This window comes from Dinoponera quadriceps, unplaced genomic scaffold, assembly GCF_001313825.1.
Source record: "Dinoponera quadriceps isolate SergipeBrazil2010 unplaced genomic scaffold, ASM131382v1 scaffold46, whole genome shotgun sequence".
Taxonomy (NCBI): domain Eukaryota; kingdom Metazoa; phylum Arthropoda; class Insecta; order Hymenoptera; family Formicidae; genus Dinoponera; species Dinoponera quadriceps.
This window is the reverse complement of record NW_014554488.1, coordinates 518,873-537,375: the sequence shown is the minus strand read 5'-3', so window position 1 is coordinate 537,375 and position 18,503 is coordinate 518,873. Positions and strand designations below refer to the sequence as shown.

Below are 18,503 nucleotides of genomic sequence, written 5' to 3'. Positions count from 1 at the left end.
TATTAAATATTTACAAATAGTTGCTAATATCAAATATTTTTCTCTCAGTGTAGAATAATGAGAAATCCCAGTGTCCTTAATGCATGAAATTTACGATTGATAAGACCAACGAAAGAGAGAGAGAGAAAAACAATGAATCTTGCGGTAATTCCCGATCGTGCTCATTGAACCCGCTCGCAGGAAGCGGAAGCGACACAGCCGGGCCGGAAGCGATAGTTAACTGATCGTCAAGCCCTTTCTATTCTTCGCTGTATGAAAAATGACAGGGCGTAACGGCCAAGTGCCCTCGATAGCGCGCGACGGGGTTTTATTTTTGTGCCCGATTATCACGGTGATTCACTGGGACGGAAGAACGATGGAGAAAGAAGAGAGGGGGAAAGAGGAGTGCCCCGTTTTGTTTCGCGGTGGAATTGATCGGCCGATTACATGCGCGCCGCACACGTTCGTCGGCTTCGCGGCGGCGATCGATCGATTAAGAGACCCGACGTGTTTTTCCACCTACCTTGAGGTAAGAACCATAATACTTGGTGACGTATGGACTGTCGCATTGCGACAGCACCATTATCTCCTGCTGGATGTCCTCGATCTCATCTTCCGCCTCCTCAAGGTCGATGATCTTGATGGCCACGACCTGCTGGGTCCTGTTGTCGATACCTTTGAAGACCTCGCCGAAGCTACCCTTCCCGATCCGTTCTTGTTTCGTAAATATCAGCTCAGGGTCCACCTTCTGCAACAGAAGTCCAACGGTTATTTCGAGCGTAATTTCCGTAAGAAGACATCTTCCTATTAAGATCGCAACGCGATGTATTGAGAAATTTCGAGATTCCTCGGCGACGAGATACTTTCTTCATTAGCCACGCGGCGACCTTCGACTAATCAATGCAGTTATTTTCCGCAGAAATGCAGCTCTCCTTGGCTCCTTTCTGCGAGATGACACGTGATGTCATAACGCACGGGGAAGATGCGCGCCACCAATCGTGTACGTCGATCCTTCCGAGGGAAGAGGAGCTCAATGGGACGTCCTCTCTAATAATTCGTACGAGGCTTCGCGAAAAATGCGAGATTTAAGAGAGCGTACAAATGCATATTCCTACGAAGAAAAAGTACCGTATGTCAAGTCAATCACGATAACTGAATACCGGGACAATTTCCCGAAATATCAAAAGCACGCAAATATCCTGAAAAATTACAATCTCGAAAACTGAATATTGGAATAAAATCTCCCGAAATATTGGAAAAAAATGAATTTGTTCCGCAAAGTTAGAACTTCTTCCAATATTTCGGGAGATTATTCCCGATATTTAGTTTCCAATACTATGATATTTTCGGGATGCTGTCTCATTTCGGGATCTTGATTATGTACGTTTATTAAATTATGTCGCACAGATGGCTGTCGTTGCACAGCCTGACGAGTGAAAAGATCTAATCTCCTATTTAGACCAGCAGACTAACGGCACTATCTGCGCACGAAGTTTCTTCTTCGCGCTTGGAAGCTATTTGCGTTAAGGAGCGACGCATTGCTCCCCGGACATTAATAAATTACGACCTCCGCCTCCGTTTTGCGTTTTCTCCCCGACGCTTTTCTGCTTACCATCGGCAGCATTGTCGTCGCAAATTCCGCTACCCGGAAACACGCCCAACCCTGATCAGCGAGCTGCCTTTGCCGTAAAAATAAGACGTAAACTTAAGCCGGAAAAACGATCGCGATATTACTTTGAATACTCTGGGAGAAGAAAAGTGTTGGTGAATATGACCGTAAGCAGAAGTAATCTCGATTGAGTCACTAGGATTTCGACCAATCAAATATATTGATCGATATTCTCCATTATGGTCAAACTTTTTTGCGCATCTTTAAGTCGTCACGCGCAAGATGGTCGAACAATCTGAGACGAATTACAACTGCTTGTGTTTGATCTTTCACCGGTAATTAAGGGTCATGTCCTCCGCGCAATTTCCGGGAGGGTTCTTCCAAAGGGCACGGAAAATTTTGCATCAATCTTTTACTTGCGCCTCGCAATCCTCCCCTTTGCCCGCAGTCGCGATGCAAAAAGTCTGGTAAGTCGCTTAATTACGAGTATGTTTTGTGCCGGCGGCGGCCTTTACCTTTCTTCCCGACGGGTTCGCGGAAGATATTCCTTTGTTGATGATACTCTTGTCTTCTCCTTCGTTCTCTCTCTCGGTTTATTCTTCGCGCTCGTCAGCAAACATCACCAAAGGCCGCCTCGTTTCGCAACGCCCGCGCTAATAATGAATATGCACGCGAGCCTTTTGCGCGCCGAGATCGAACGCCTTTATTTTCTCGCGCGCAAATCGCGCGAAAAGTCAACGGGCCGGCAGCTCATATCAAAAGCGGCGGAATTAAAGCGAAGCCTCGAAACTGGCCCGGACACTAAGGGCGGCGGGAATAAAAATTCGCGAGCCTCGGCGAAATCCGAGGAAATCTGCTTTGCAAATTCCCTCATATATAACCGACAGCGGCGTTTTTCCCTCGATTTTTTTTTTTTGCGCGACCGGCAGGGTCCAGCTTTATCGCGCTGACGAATCCGACATTGATTTTGTCGCCCCGTTTTGATCCCATTCCGCGACTTGGATCGCCGACGCTCTGTCGGCACAACTCGGTGATCGTGCATTACAAAAGCGAATTGCGCTATTACCATAAAAAAAAAAAAAAGAGAGAGAGAATAAAAACGAACAAGCGCTATCGCTTATGGTTGGTTTGAAATCCGAGCCAGCACGAGTGAAACGCCGGCCGGTCAATCGGTCGCGCCGAGAGCTGTTTGCGAAAATCGCGCAGGTAATTTTTCAACCGCGAGAGAGCGAGTCCAATCTATGCGCGCTTGGTGCACGCTGTGCGATCTGAGAGATCCGTGTTCGCGAGAGAATGAGAACGTCCTTTTCTCTCTCTCTCTCTCTCTCTCTTCCTCCTCTTCCGTCAACCAGCTCTTTGACGCACGTCACCTGTGAAACTCGCGACACAAATTCTAATTAACGGGTGTCGCCGGCAAAGAAACCCGACGCGTAGGTGGCCACAGCGGCGCTGGTGACAGCCACGTTCGAGGTACGAACTACTGGAAAACGCGCGACAAAGTCGTCAGCAACGCAGATAAAGTAACGAATATTTTTCTTCCCGCCCACATGTCTGGAATTATAGATACAAAACAACATTTTACTTGCGTTAAAATCGGTCCTTGTTAAGACTTTTGTGTTAAATTTTCAACATTGTGTTTATGTTATCTCAGATAATAATATCAAAGATACAAAACAAAATGTTATCTTTTCGTTGAGGAAGCGAGCTGACCCTTCGCGGCATGTCGCACCTCATAAACATCATCGTTGCCTCTGTCGTCTTATCAGGCTAATTTGGAAACTCGCGCTTTGATGGACCTTCGTAGCCCATTCTAAATTGCATCAGCGACGTCACATCTCCCGTCGGGACTACCTTTTACCCAGGTACGATCGGCGGATGTGATGAAATTGACGTAGGCTCGCCAATTAATCGGTCGCGATGATGCTTCGTTCTATTGTGCGCGGCTATCACAGCCTGCCGAGATTCGCAAAGTTCTCGTCGAAATTGCGTAACGCCATAAATATAGCGACTGATGACATCCAACTGGATGGGCTATAATCGCGTAACAAATTGCAGTCGAATCGGCGGCCGTACAATTCGCTTCGAATTACTTTTCGGTGGGGTTGTTTCGCGTGAAATTTTCGTCGCTGCGAACGACGACGACATTCATTAGATTCTCGAATTAATCCCTCTTTCCTTTCCTTTAACAGCGCGCGACGTCAGTCCGTTGAACGCGGAGCTGAAATAATTTGCCAGATAACACGAAGTTTGGTATCGTTTTGACACATCTTAATTAAGAAGTGTAACCACGTCTCAAGAATTTCATCCGCCAGCCGTCCTTTTGAGAGGAGCAGGCTCAAATAGACTCGCTCGCCGGAGATAAACGTACCGACTTCATCAGGAAGCTCAGAACTGTCGGACTACAACCGGGTCCGCATTAATTCCGCGAAGCTGCGATTGTTCTCAGCCTGAGAGATGGGAACGGGCCGATATCTATTCGCAATATTCAAGCGATTCGCGTGTTTCGTCACGCGGAATAAAAGTGACGTCTATTGCAAATGAGACGCGCGTTTGAAATAGTGCTGTCAGTATAAGCCCGGTATTTCGGTAGTACTCAGCTACCCAAACTCACAGATACTTTCACCGATATTTTAAATCAATCGGTTTGCTTAACGTTTTCGCTACGACGAAAATTTTCTTTCTTATAGCCGATTTGAGCGAGGCACTTCCGAATCATGACGGTCAAAACAGCTGCACTGGTTAGTTTCGCTTTTGCGGAAAATCCCCATATTGCGGCTGAATTGAGTTGGAAAAGTAACACGGAATATCTTTGTGCCTCGGACGAGTGTCGTACGCTCAGGGGAGAATTTCATATTATTTGAGAATCTGAATGCATAACAAATCGCCGCCTGAATCAAACGGCCGGAGCGAAAGTGACATCGCGTGCATGTTCGTGACTCTTGCCGTCATTAATTTTTTATACAACCCGTTCGACCTCCCTGTACGTGAATTCTGTCAATTTGATTCCTGTACGAAATAAATGGTGTAGTTGCGCGCTTGTTCGTGATTACTCGCGAAAATCTGTCTCGCTAAATCGAATAAACCCAGACGTAAAATTAATACGAGTTGTAATATAATTCGCAAAAGGTTGCGCGATCTAGAAATTAAATATAAATTAAATATGCTCCGTGCGAGAAATATATTAAACTCTAGCGGAATTATAACCTTCCCCTCTCTCCTTCTTTTTCGTTCGCGCTCAAAATCATAAAATTCACCGACGAATCCATCGATACATTTTCCGCGCGGATTGAAACAGGCGGACAACAGGCGCGCGAGTAATTCGCTATAAATCGAAAACATGGAGTGATGTCTGCTTTTTTCCACACGGCCGCTATACGAACGACGGAAAATCATCCGACAGCCCTGTCTCTCGCGCGCGCGACGCGGTGAAGCGACGTGAATACAAGAGGCAGGTGATGCGGACGCAGCGCGAGTGTTCTAGGGTCAATCAGCACGGTCAATATTGACGATAATACAAAAGCGCACCCTCCCCGGAATCGGAATGATACGCGACAACAATTCGCAACATCTGCATCGCAGATCCACGAATGTAACGGGTGTGACAAAAGCCGTTGTATAAGCTTGTTGAATACGAGGCGAACATTTAATTGTGAATTAAATTTGGCATTAAAAAAAGCAGAATATCAGATTATATCAGAATAATAACACGATAGACAATTTGAACATCTTGGATTTACGAAATGTGTACGTGGACGTTTCTACAAAGTGAATAAAAATTTGCGATTTACAGGCATGAGAGCAGTTTAATTGTCAAAAATAGTTAGAAAAATCAGCTTTAAAAGAAATGAATAATAAATCTTATTCAAATAATTTATACGTTAAAAATTAAATCGTTTATCTATAATAATATTCCCTTAAGAGGTTAAAAACATGATCTTATAGAGAAAACTGATCTTATAGTGAAAATCAATGAAGAACAAAATTTGGGGAACGAAAAGTTACAAAACAAGTAAACATCGTAGACAATCGACTCCATTACATAATTTAAAGGAAACAGAATCAGATGTGCTCATGACAGTCGTAGTCTGTTTTTTCCTACAAAAGTGATAAAAGTAAAAAAAGTGAGTCGCTCTGATGCCTGATGATTTATAATTTCAACTTACAATTTTTAATTATCTTTTTAGATATGAAATCTAATTAAATTAAGAATTAAAAAGACGTGCGTAAAATAAGCGTCTCGTATATGTAGCGTCGTATATGTAAACGAGAACATTCTGCGGGATTTTCTCGGTTTCGCGAGCCGAAGAACGCTCGCGTTCTCGTCGCGCAGTTCGCCTGACATTAGCATAAATAGGCGGAGCCTAGCTCGCAAACTGCCAAGGAGGTATGTATATAAGCACGTCCAAGTGTTTTCCTAATAATTTTCCCTCGTTTAACGGCAAAACAAGCGCGCGATTTGCCGTCATCATCGTCGTCGAGAGAGCGTCCGCATTTCCTGAGCACGCTCGCTCGCCCGCTCGAGTGTCGTTTAAACTTTAATTTCGGCTCCCTCTCTCCGGCCGACGAATTACTCCCGTCGTAAACGAGGTCGAACGACACGTGGCAGTAACGCACGCTCGTTGAACCACTTTCGAAAATTTGTAGCCTAGCTGCACCACCGAATTACGACGCCGACGTGTTCGAATTAGCAGTGTCAATTATGTCTACCTAGGTAGCTCGGATGCTCGCCAGTGTTACTAATAACATTAACCGGTATTTCTCGAATTACTCGAGTGTTCGAGTAATCTAAAGAGTATCAAATGGAACATTGAAATTAAGAGCCAATAGTACCTAATTCGACCTGATGTGTTATCAAACATGACCCAATCTATTTGTCTCCGCCTTGGCAAACCAGACGCGGATCATTTTGTTGACAAGAAACTGCTCGCGTAAAAATTTTCCCACATTTTTCCAAATACAGTACAGATTTCGATCAAAATAATTGTTCAAAGTTGTCCCAAGATAAGTTATCGATGCGTAAATATAGAATTGATAAGAGAAAAAAATAATATTTTCGTATTTGTAATACTATGCATATATATTTATCTCAATTTCGTTTCAAATACACATTTATTATTTAGATGATGAAAGCAATGTATAAAACGTAATTTTACTCGGTAAATACTAAATTTATTAGTGGTCCCCTTGATACGCCACTGAAAGTATGATATTGAGCTTTGTAATTTCTTTAATAAGGCCGAATCGAGTCCTACTGGGTCATGATTTGCAGAGCTCTGGTAACCGGTTACCTGGAAACCCGATTAATATTCACGACTTTTGTGCACCCTGTTATATTAGCCTGGTATAGAAATAAAAATAATACTCGATTCATACTAAGCACCAGTTGGGTCAACGTGGAAACGAAATGCGACCGGCTCTCATCACGCGGATTCTTACGATCCTTTGATCGTTTTTTCTCCCTCTCTTCATCTAACAGTTACTGCAAGGAAGCTCGCATGAATATTCATTTAATTAAGGCCGAATGACCGAACGGCGACTATTATGACCGGGTACGTTATACGTATGTGCTTATGGAGACGATGGCGCATTACGTTGCATAATGCCGCCCCATTAATAACACGTTGATAGATTTATCGTCCTCTTACTCGTTCGCACGGGTGTCGTTAACAAGAAATAGCTGGGTTCCCATAAAAAAAAAAAGTAGCCCACTTCACGTCAAAAAGGACCTGGCAGTCGGAAGGTTGACAAAATTTAAAAAGGTATTCTGGTTTGAAATGTGTGGTTTTAAATGAAAAAATTGGCACAATTGTTCGCGATTGGGTCGCGATTAAAAAATGCGAGTGACAGCGCGCTTCTGTTGTCCGCGTTTAGTCGGGTGCGCGCAAAAATAGAGCGGATTCACGCTAAACGCACAAAAAGGATAACGAATATACGCGCTGCCGAGTGCCGAGAAATTTCACACGACCGGACCGTAATTCTACCGGACTAATACCTCTCATATTTTTGCATTTATAATTTTCGCTCGGCCACGTGAGGGCATCCGATCAAAATGCAAATGCGCGTACGTACATTAAGAAAAATTCCTTAGTTACCAGAAAAAAGGTCTTTTGTTATCTGAGTATCTATTAGGAAGACAGATCGAAAAATTACTGTTGCTAATCGTTTATTATCATTTGTTATTTTATCAAACTATCATTAAACCAATTTATTCCAAATATTGGTATCTTGTTAAAGTAATTGTAGCGTTGGATTGTAGCGTCAGTCCTTAATATCACAGTAGTTTTTCATTAAAATCTTAAATGTGGTTTAGAAGAAATTAAAAATAAAAGTTAAAAATATTATTTTCAGTTCCCAAATAGAACAAAAAGTCATATAAAAGTTAAGATGACATGAAAATAATGTCCAAATAATATCATTTTCACGTAATTTTGACTTTTATATAACTTTCTCTTCTATTTAAGTTGCGAGCACCTCAATCGTTTTTTAATTTCGCTAATAATTAGTCCATATTCTACACATAATGCAAGTTTTTCAACGAATTTCTTAAAACACTAATTTTATATTACTACTACCTTAAATTAACAAAAGTTTGTCAGTGCACACGCACACTATCGATCACGGCTGCTCTTCCGCTCGCGCGCACAAAGAAAAAGTCGGTCGATCGGGAAATCGCGCTGTCGGCAGAATCGCGGGCGCTTTGTCCGGCGAATTTATCGGTGGCCGCTCGCTAATATCATAGTAATAACGCGGTCGTTGAAGTGAGAATCACTTCGCAGCCCAGCGATTGCGGGTTTAATCGCGCGACGTCGAACGGACGCGCGGAATTCGATCCTGTTGCGCAATCCCTCGATCGCGAAATGTCATTCCTGCCGGGCAACGCGAGATAATGAGAAACACGAGAGACGCGCACGGTGATTCGTCGCGCAACGATAAATCGAGGTGGCGAGCAAAAGGAGTGTGCTGGACGAACAATCTCTCCCTCTCCATGTCGCGCTCACGACGGGAAAAAGAAAAATGCGAAACGGGTCGGCTGTGCGGTTTACGTCAGCGTTGTCAATGTAAATCGCTTATTTCTATATTCAACATTTCTAGTGAGTTATTCGTGGTGAATTTTATAAAAAATTCAAAGCCGATTCTCCTAAAGCTAGATACAATTTTAATTTTCGTTGTTTTGTCAGTGTGGCGGATCACTAAAAAAAAAAAAAAAACAAAACAAAAACAAAAACAAAACTGTTGATACATTATTGAGTAAAGTTATGCCCAACTAAAAAAGTAGCGGACCCTTCGCAAAAATCCCTACGAACTTATCGAACAATCTCATGTATTGATCTCCATGGCCATAAAGTTGACACAGTGTTGTCGGTATAAACCAAAGTGTTCCTATACGTCCGCGCACTTAACTCACGGTTTCTACTCGACGTGTCATCGATGAGTAGCGGATACATTTATAAGCGTTTACTTATGTATGTCGGATACAATACGCGCGCGGAATGCAGTGTAACAGACGTCCTTCGGGATACTACACCGCTGCATTCCCGGGCGCAATTTATATACGTCATCGTAAATCCGAGACGGTCGCCTTCGAGGATGTTTGCGCGGAATATGGTGCACGATGCGGAGAGAGTCGCGAATAAATTCGTTTTCGTACGCGAGCTCTCGAGAGGGCTCGTTTGCGAATTATTGCGCGAGTGCCCGCGTGAAATTTCGTAATTCGTACCTTCGCGGCGCGCCCTCGCGATCGAGAGAGGGGGCATTCGACGTAATTTACGAACGAGACACGATTTCGCGCGTCGATATGGAGAACATCCGGTAACGATACGTTAAATAATAACGCGACTTGCCACTCATTCATTCCCAATGTATTACAATGCCTCGCTGCGGGGCGTTGTCGCAAAATAAATGTCATTCGTGCGTGTTGGATTATTAAACTGATTAGTTAATTAGGTTAGAGAGACGTTTAAATAGTAAAGTCCATTGAATGATTATTTAAGCCGACGAGTTCAATTTCCGGCTCGTTTCGCATGAAGAAAAACCTGAGTCGTAGAACTTGCGTCAGATCTTACGGAGCTAAGAAATAAAGCAGCAACTTCACATAACGCGAAAAACCTCGCGTTTCTTTCAATCGCTAACGAGCGTAAGGATTATTATCGCGCGTACAGGAAGTTATTGACGCGAATAACGTGAAGTCGCATCGGTGTTTCGTTCCGATCGTATGTGATTCGGTGGTCTCTTTCGCGCACGCGAGCCCGCACGTGTGAGGCAATATAAGGTGAGAGTCGACCTTGCACTGGCCTCGGCCGAAAGAAGGAAAAAAAGGCCGAGATCTTACGGTCCTCGAGAATCCTGTTACACCGGTATTTCTATGCTGCACCGGCGCCGCGTCGCCTGTGCTCGACGTTCTTTTGTCCGCGCGTCTCTTCTCGTTTTATCACGGCCGATGTGTGCGTTTCGTCGCAAAAAATACACCCCCTTAGCGGACGGGAGAGAAGGCTGAATTTATCGCGCGTTATATGTCCGAATTTTCAAGTCGCGGGAGGGACGAACAAGAAGAGAGATACACGCCCGGCTGTTCCGAAGTTACGGCGCGAAGTTTACAGTTTGTTAACACGCTTAATGCTACTATCGCGTCTCGTTAAATCGTGTGCGGGGTATAATTAATTGCGTCTAAGAGAATTGATTACGGCCAATAGGGAGCCGAAGTGAAGCGGAGTGAGAGACGCACGTATCTCGAATTACGTTTTTTTACCGTGTCTTTAGGTAATTGCGGTAATCTCAGCTAAACTCTTGCGGAACTCCAGCGGAAATCGGCAGCGTGTTAATTAATTACGCGTGCAACGCGTTTATTCGTTACGCAATCCGCGATCCGCTCGACAACCAAATGTATTTTAGTCGAAGGAAACTGAATTTCTGATTATAAGAAACAAATTTGATTTATGAAAACTGGAAATTTTATTTCCTTCAACCAAAATACATTTGTGGTTGTCCGTTGTCAGGTAGATTCAACCAAATTCTTTTTTCAATAAAGGCTCATAATATCACTTTTCTTCTATTAAACAGACAAACTGAGCATTTTATTTAATATCTCACAAATGTGTTACCCTGATATCAGGTGAGAAATCAGCGCATTAATTGTTTCTCCTGAACAATTCGTGTTGCCTTGCGAAACTTCCCGTCGCAGTATAATTTACTATTATTTTATTATTATATTTATTACTTCACTTGTCTCACTTCGCTGTGTTTCCCCGACCGCAAACCGATCGGCTTTTTTCAGCGATTCGACTCAAACATTCGATCGGCTGCAATGAAACGCGACACTCCGACCACTTTCTAGTATCTCGACGTGGCTCGGATTTCAGACTCTCCGGCTAGAAGAGTTGTTCCGAGCTTTACGGTGGATACAAGTTCCTTTCGAATTCCACCTGCGCGGATCTTCTCCTCATGCATTCTTCTCATGAGCCGACTCGTGTTTGCGCGGATCTTCGAAAGTTTTATCCGCGGCTTGTAAAAGCCATGCGAAGATCCCCTCGAAGAGCGACGTTCACGTCGGTTATTATTTTTATGCCCGTGTCTATTGGTTTCACACGATTGCGCGTATATAAATTTCCTATGCATAATACTATATTATAAAATACATTATCAGATAAAAAGAGGGAGAGGGAGAGAGAGAGATCTATTGAAATATTATTAGTATCTGTGTTACAAATATACTTTTTTGCAGGAGCACGAGGCGAGCGTGCGTCGGGAATTTTTATTGGTCAGATAGGCGCATTTAACACGTGCCAGTGGCATCGAATATGCATGAACGGATATCAAAGCATATAACACTATATTCGAGTGGCACCCATCAAACGGCTTGCAAATAGGTTACCACGTACCAGGCACTCTCCGTTGTTTACCAGTTTTCATCGGCGAGTCAATTTAAACTTATAATCGAATTGCAAAATTGGCCTGTCAGAGCGTGCCGAGGCAATATGTCGGCCGATAGCCGCTCACAGATAGATTGCATAAAACGCGTATCGACGCGATAAATAGGAAAAGTACGTTTCCACCCTCGTAGAAATGTAATAATTGTCAAGATAAAATTGTGGGAGAGGGAGAGGGACTAATTAAATATCGGGAAAAGAATTTCAACCCCAAATCAGAATCATAGCGCTGCTATTCAATTATAAGAACGAAAAGTGAAATATTGACTACTTCTTGGCAGAGAAAAGATGATGAAAAAACGTCCTCTCAAATATCAAAATATTGACCAGAGGTGATATTTTTTTTTCGTCAAATTTTGAGAGTAACTAAGGCCGTTTAAGCAAAAGAAGTAACACTTATGCCTGTTTCTACCATGGTTCAAATCTAATCGACGATTAACTCAACGGAATTGACCAATCGCAATGGCAAATTAATTGAACCGACCAATATCATTAGTCAATTTCGTTGAGTTAATCGTTGATTTGATTTAATCCATGATGGTAGAAACGGGCATTACTTTTATCTTCCCAGGTTTATCTTTGTATAACTTAATGTACATTAATTTTTTTCGTAGTATGGTTTGAAGATTCATAATAAGGAAAGATCAGAAACGATATAATTGGTAGCAGACGAGACGGTAAAAAAATAAAAAAATATATAGAATGCTTTACAAATTTAACGGCAGCTTAGGAAAAGTGACTATAGTGATCCATTTTGGACGAACAATTTTTTTGGATCCGTATCAACAGCCGGATCTTATATGAAAAATCGTGTCGAAGACCGTTTATTTTCAAGTGCTATACGGCTCATTTCGCTGAGCAACGCCTGAAGATGAACTTGTGGCGATCTTGAATATAAAATCCATCCGACTATTAATATGGTCCTTAGTGAATTGTCAAGAAAAAGTGACATTTAAGTGACTCGATAATAGTTGGGATCAACAAGAGGTGATCGACTCTACGCCACTCTTCCTCTCTTTGTTCTTATGCGCGTCAGAGAACTTTAAAAATCAAATACAGCACGTACCATAAATTCGTACGAGTTCTTGGGAAATAGCCGGCCACTCTTACGTCCACCGTACACAATTGGCTATAAATTCCAAACGCGGTACTAACAGGAGGGAGGGTGAATTGCTCTTCGATTCATCCCTTATATACGGGGCGATATTACACCCACATATATATCAACAACACAGCGGAGTTGCCATCCAGGCGGATCCAAATCGTACTTAAGGGACGGTGATCTCACCGTGCGCCCGCCAAAGGGATTACTGTCGCTCGCTATCGGGCGACGTTCCGTTTCCCCGAGGGACAACGTACACACTCGTGCGCCACCGGAATTTCTGCGGATCGCTTAGCGCACTTACGGGTCATCTTTCGATTCGACAACGTCCGTCAGTACGTCGGGATCGATATACTCCCGCCCTTCCATCGAGAGAGCATTCTTCGCATCGGCTTTCTGGGTCTTCCTCTCGCTGTGCGATAAAGTACGGTGTAATTACCGACCGGAAGGACGATTCGCCCGGCTATGTTGAAACGCGGCTCGTTCGCAAAAAGCAACGGACAGCTCTTTTCAGACGCGGGTTTCCGCATTCGAGAAATTAGTCCGCTCACAATCTTCCGGATCACCTCTTATAAGCTAGTAATCTCTTGAAAACGCCGCCGGGAACTCACCGAGGGAGCAGCGCTCCTGTGGCTCGCACCTCTCGGCGTGTTCTTGCAAGGTCTCTGACTGTCTCGTCTGGCGGGCGGCGGCGGCGGCGGCAACGACAGCGGCCGGCCGCCGGCTCTCGGGTGATGTTGCTGCTGCGACGACGGCTGGAATTGGGTCCAGGACTGGCGCGGCAGGTATCCCGCGGTCACGTAGCCGCCCGATATGAATTGCGCGGAGCCGTTCAGGTGCGGCGGTGTCATCACCGCCGTTTGCTGCGCCTGCCCGCCGTTTCGCATCTTTCACGCCGTTCGGATCACTCGCGACTCAACCGCGTCGACGAGCCGAGAGAGCCTCGTGCGCATTCTCGGCCGCATACGCCGTACTTTTCGCGTCCAACGGTTTTGTCTCACCTATCGAAAAGATGACTCTCTCGTCGAGATTGGGGAATTGCGCTTTAATCGAGCCCTACCAGAATAAAAACAGTCCGTTTATACCTTCGTTATATCTGGCGCGCTAATCTACCGGAGCGTAACAAAGCGTCGCTAAAGAGGCGAAAACGCAAGAAGAACGGTAATGTTCGCCGGAGCTATCGCCGGCCATCCTCGAGAGCTTCTCCCGCGGACGGAAGCTCAAGCTGTGACGACGATTAATCTCGCGTGAGCCGCTCATAAAAATAGGAATCGCCAGTCGCGATTACAATCCGGGTCACTCTCGCGAGTGAAGGCGGGAGAGGAAGTTCGATCGGGCGCAGATGTGATCATTTCAGCTTGCGACGGCACGTGGTCGGAATATCGAACAACGAGGAGGGAATTCTCGGCGATAACAGGAAGGCAGGGTGACCGGATATTCCGGAATGTTCGTTCGTTCGGAGGCATCATAAGGATCAGTCGACGATCTCATTTTCCTTCAGAAAATCGCGGAATCAACCGTCCGGACATCTTTCGGCAATATGACGCTTCAGTTTTGTATCTCTTTATTTTGTAAACTATAAAATCCATGAAATCCGAATCTAAATAGAACCTGCATAGAAAACTTTTTTCGGATCTAATATTAGTTCGATTTCTCTAATTAATTATTACACAGGGGGAAATCTACACAGGTTTTGGATACAAGTGTAATGTTTCAAGCAGCATATGGAAATTTCCCAAACATTCTCATGTGTAGCACAAATCAGATTGCCTTATCCTAAACTTATCCCAAATAAATATTGCAATACCGATTAAGAATCCCATTTTTATCTCAATCATAAGAAAATTTAAAGGGAAAATGTGAGTCTAAATGAAACTTTAAAATCTTCGTAGATTTCCCAATCAAAATTCGTCATTTTTTCTGAAAAAAACGGAATAAATTCCAATCCCAGAAGATGTTCTATATGGGAGGCTTTATCCCATGTTTCGGATAAGAATGGGATTCCAAATTTTGGGACAACTTTGGGTTCTGTAATCGGAATTTATGCTGTAGAAAATCTGCTGAGAATCTGATGTTGGGAAAATTTCTACGCGGAAAAGAACCAATATTTTTCGTTGTTAAAAACATTGCCAGCAAATAATGCTTGAGTGTTTCTCGCGCAGAGAGAATCGACAGCAGGATATACGAAGTTTCGGCATCCGTATGCAATCCGCGTTAGCCTCGTGCTTTCTACTTTTCCGCGGTATTCTCGGCAGCCGCGATACACTTCGATTAATTGCGAGACCTCACGAACGCGCATCGAACGCGATCTATTTATGTAAGATTTGTTGTGAAACTCTCACGTAGGTGCACGTATGTGTGTTAGGCGTGTCATAAGCGCGATGAAAAAAGCGTGAAAAAGAATGAATGAACGGCGAATTTCTCGACATTCCCGCGGTCATCAGGCGGAAAGACGACTCGTGCTGGCCTCTCGCTTCCGCTTCTTAGCTCGGCCGGTCGCGGAGAGTTAATCACCGTCCCGACTCGATTTAATGCCGACTATCGATAGACGGTGCAGCGAACCCGATCTTCTAGGATGGCGCGCGTCGGACTTTCCGGCGGAAGCTGCCACCCTGAAAATTATTCGAGCGCGTCGAATCGCTCGCGTGATTACGGGAAACGATGGCAGCAATCTGTCTTCCTCTCTCTCGCTCTCTCCCGCGCGAACATTTTTTCAAGCACAACATTTGGACCACTGAACAAATTAAGTTGATTCGGTCAGCAACTATATCGACGCACACATTGTTGCATCATTTCTTCAGTGGATATAATATTATTTTGAATGAGCGTGACCGCCGATTTTTTTTCTCACATTATTATACGGCGTGTCACCTGTGCGTGTCAAACGCAACGCAGCGCGAGCGAAGGCCCGGCGAATTTTGTGAATGATGGAATCGCTTGAAATACGATGGCGGTATTGTTTTCGCGCTGCTCGTTTCCAAGCGGACTCTCGTTTTCGGTCACCGTCGTGAAACCTGGCCTTTGTCCTCGCGGCGGCGGCCAGTGAAAACGTGGGAGAATACATGCATATCAGGTACAAAGGAAGGAAGCATTACGTAGCGCGGGGGGTGACGGGGGGAGGGGATAATTGGACCATTCGCGCGTCGCGTTACTATTTCTCGCGGATCGAACGGAGATGAATGGCGCTTCTAAACGGAATGGTCGCTTCCTTCGTCACGCTGATTCGCGAAAGTTTCTTTGTATCCGATCGCGCGCGCGAGCGAGCGAGGATGAATCGCATGAGTAGAAAGTTTGCAAGGATATTTCTAACAAGTTGGACTAAAAGAGATGATTCCCGCATACAAAAATGTCGACACGACTGTGGATGTCCTTTTTTCATACAGGAGGTGCGATATTCGTTCGGTCGTGAATTCTTCGATCTATTCGGAGCGAATATCTCCACAAAACGAGAATCTATATCTCATTTACAAAAAGATTCCGACACTTTATGAGTTTCAGAACGAATCTCGTGCCAAATACGGGAATTTGTTTTTTAATTCTCAAGAGATAATTTTCCTATTGGGTATGAGATGCGTTGCAAAAATTATCGAGAGTAAAGTATCACAGCTTTTTTCTAACACAGAAAAAAAATGCTATAAACGTAATTACCTATTCTTCAGCCTCTTAAATCAGATAATATTTTTATCAATTTAAATATATTTTAATATATATATAACCATTTCACTCGGATCAAACAAATAATACTTGAATGACAGCACTTTTTTTACGTGTACGCACACGTGACGTCAACGTAACGTAGAAATATAGATGCGCGCAAAAAAAAAAAAATAGAACGTAAGAAGAAAAGCATTCGATTAAAGATCGCGTTTACGCAGAAACGCGTTGTGGATTCTTCGTCTGTTTTAAAAGGACTCTTTAACGCAAAAGTGCGTACGTAAGTCTGAAATTGAGTTCGCTTCACTCGATCCGACGGATCACGTACGTACGCACCTTCCTAGGTCGGTTGTCCGTTACTCCGGGATAATTGAGATTCCGGCATGTGCGCGGGCAACGACAACGAGCCGCTCCTACTCGCGACTTGGCATTCGTTACACCGCAGCTCGTTAATTGTTAATCGTGACGCGTAGGCGGATACGAAAGCGTGCCTTTATTAGGATCGACGGCCCCGACGCGCATCGCCGAGCCCGGAAAACGACTCTCGAAATCTGGCTACTACTCCACTTTCGACCTGTCTGACAGATTCTAAGGGATCACCTCTCGGACACCGCTGTAGTGGATAACTTGCGGGCAGCAAGTGAGGGATTCTTTAACCCCCGGGAAAGTAGGACGAGGCGACTGATAAGAACGAAGAGAAAATTTACTTTGTCCTAAATTTGTTTGTCGAGTCTGGATAAATTTCAAACATTGACAAGTTCGAAACGGCGACGAAACGTCGACCGAGCTCGATGCGTCGAGATCGACTTCCGCGAGGCTAAAGCCCGACTTCTACTTTCTCCGACGAACTTCCTATTAAAATTGATCCACGTAATAGGCGTGTAATTATCCTGCGCTTTTTCACTAATACACGGAAGCACGAGGTCGATCGGTGGGGAACGCACATTGTTTCACTCGTCGGTCGATTTCGTCGTTGCTTCGGTCGTCGACTTTGGCCCTTCGAGGATGTGTATCAAAAAAATCGCGGGGAGAAGGACTTGAATCCTCCTCTACGAGCGGGAAATGCACAGTTAGACCAAGTGTACAAATACACGGTAGAAGCGAGCGGAGCGAAAGTCAGTGACCGATATTTCCCCCCTCGCGCACACGCAACTTAATATCACCTCTCGCCCGTTTAGGACGGCCGCTCTTTGCATGCGCGTTTTTCCACGCTGGAGATCTAGTTCGGTAGCGCGCTCGTGGAGAAGAAAAGTCGGGCACGAACGAACGTAACAAACGACGCGAGCGCGAGTCGATAACGAACGAAAACGCCACGGAACGAAAATAATCATTATGCCAATTACGTTCGCAGTAACGAAACGCGATACGGCGAGCGACGCTTTGGTGCCTTCGAGGAAATACAATTTCCCCTCAGAGGAATACGCAGGTGTCCTGCGTGTAGCTTCGTTGCGCTCCCTTACTTTAAAACGACAAAATCGCCTTGCGCTACTTCAACAACGTTTTCTCGCGTGCTCTTCGTTCATAGTCGTCATCAGTCGCGATTGCGGCGTATTCGTTGACTTTTCCAAAATGATCTAATGACTAAGGATGTTGTAACATTACTGATATAATAACGGAATCGATCATTTTCTTTTAATACCGGTTTTTTTTATATCTATATTTTCTTTCGATACCAGTACTATTTTGTTTCGAGTCTCTTTTTTAATTTTTTACTCAGTCGATCATAAAGACATCATGTATTTTCGCTTCGTGAAAATTAATGTAACAAGCAACTTATATTTTAAACCGATCTCTTTTCAGGATTTTTGTCTCGTTAATTTTGTGGTTATTTATCGATTGCCGAAGTAAAAGAAAAAAAAACGCCTGGATATTCTTACAAGTGTGCGGAGACAATCGCGAGTGTCACTTTGTAAGTTTCGATATTTTGATGCTGATACTAATGATGATATCAACTCTCATGATTAGATATTCGTTTCAATGTTAGTATCGATACTTTCATGACATCCCTACTAACAATAATCTAACACCGGGATCTACGACCGAACGAGCGAATTGCTACCGCCGATTTGTTCCGTATTCTCACGTTCACGGGGAAAGCGGAGTTTTCTCGTTCGCACAATCTCGAACGTCGGTCGAGTAGTAAAATTCTGCCGCGTAGGACAGCAGCTGCTGCGAAACCAAACACGAAGAAAGAACGTTAATTCTAATCGCTTCGGCGAGCCAGCGCGCGGCTGGG

The 18,503-nt window shown here is 44.2% G+C and overlaps 1 protein-coding gene across 5 annotated transcripts in view; it reads right to left on the bottom strand.

Annotated features, from left to right (window-relative positions):
• Positions 1–18,503, bottom strand: part of LOC106750994 (serine/threonine-protein kinase 24-like) — a 99,907-nt gene that overhangs the window by 13,680 nt on the left and 67,724 nt on the right. For 3 of the 5 annotated variants that reach the window (XM_014631737.1, XM_014631747.1, XM_014631720.1), the window contains one exon: positions 503–727. In XM_014631737.1, the coding sequence (XP_014487223.1) occupies positions 503–727 (225 nt within the window). Of the gene's footprint in view, positions 1–502; positions 728–13,224; positions 13,670–18,503 lie in introns of all 5 variants that reach the window. The other 2 variants (XM_014631715.1, XM_014631727.1) reach the window with 1 other exon arrangement.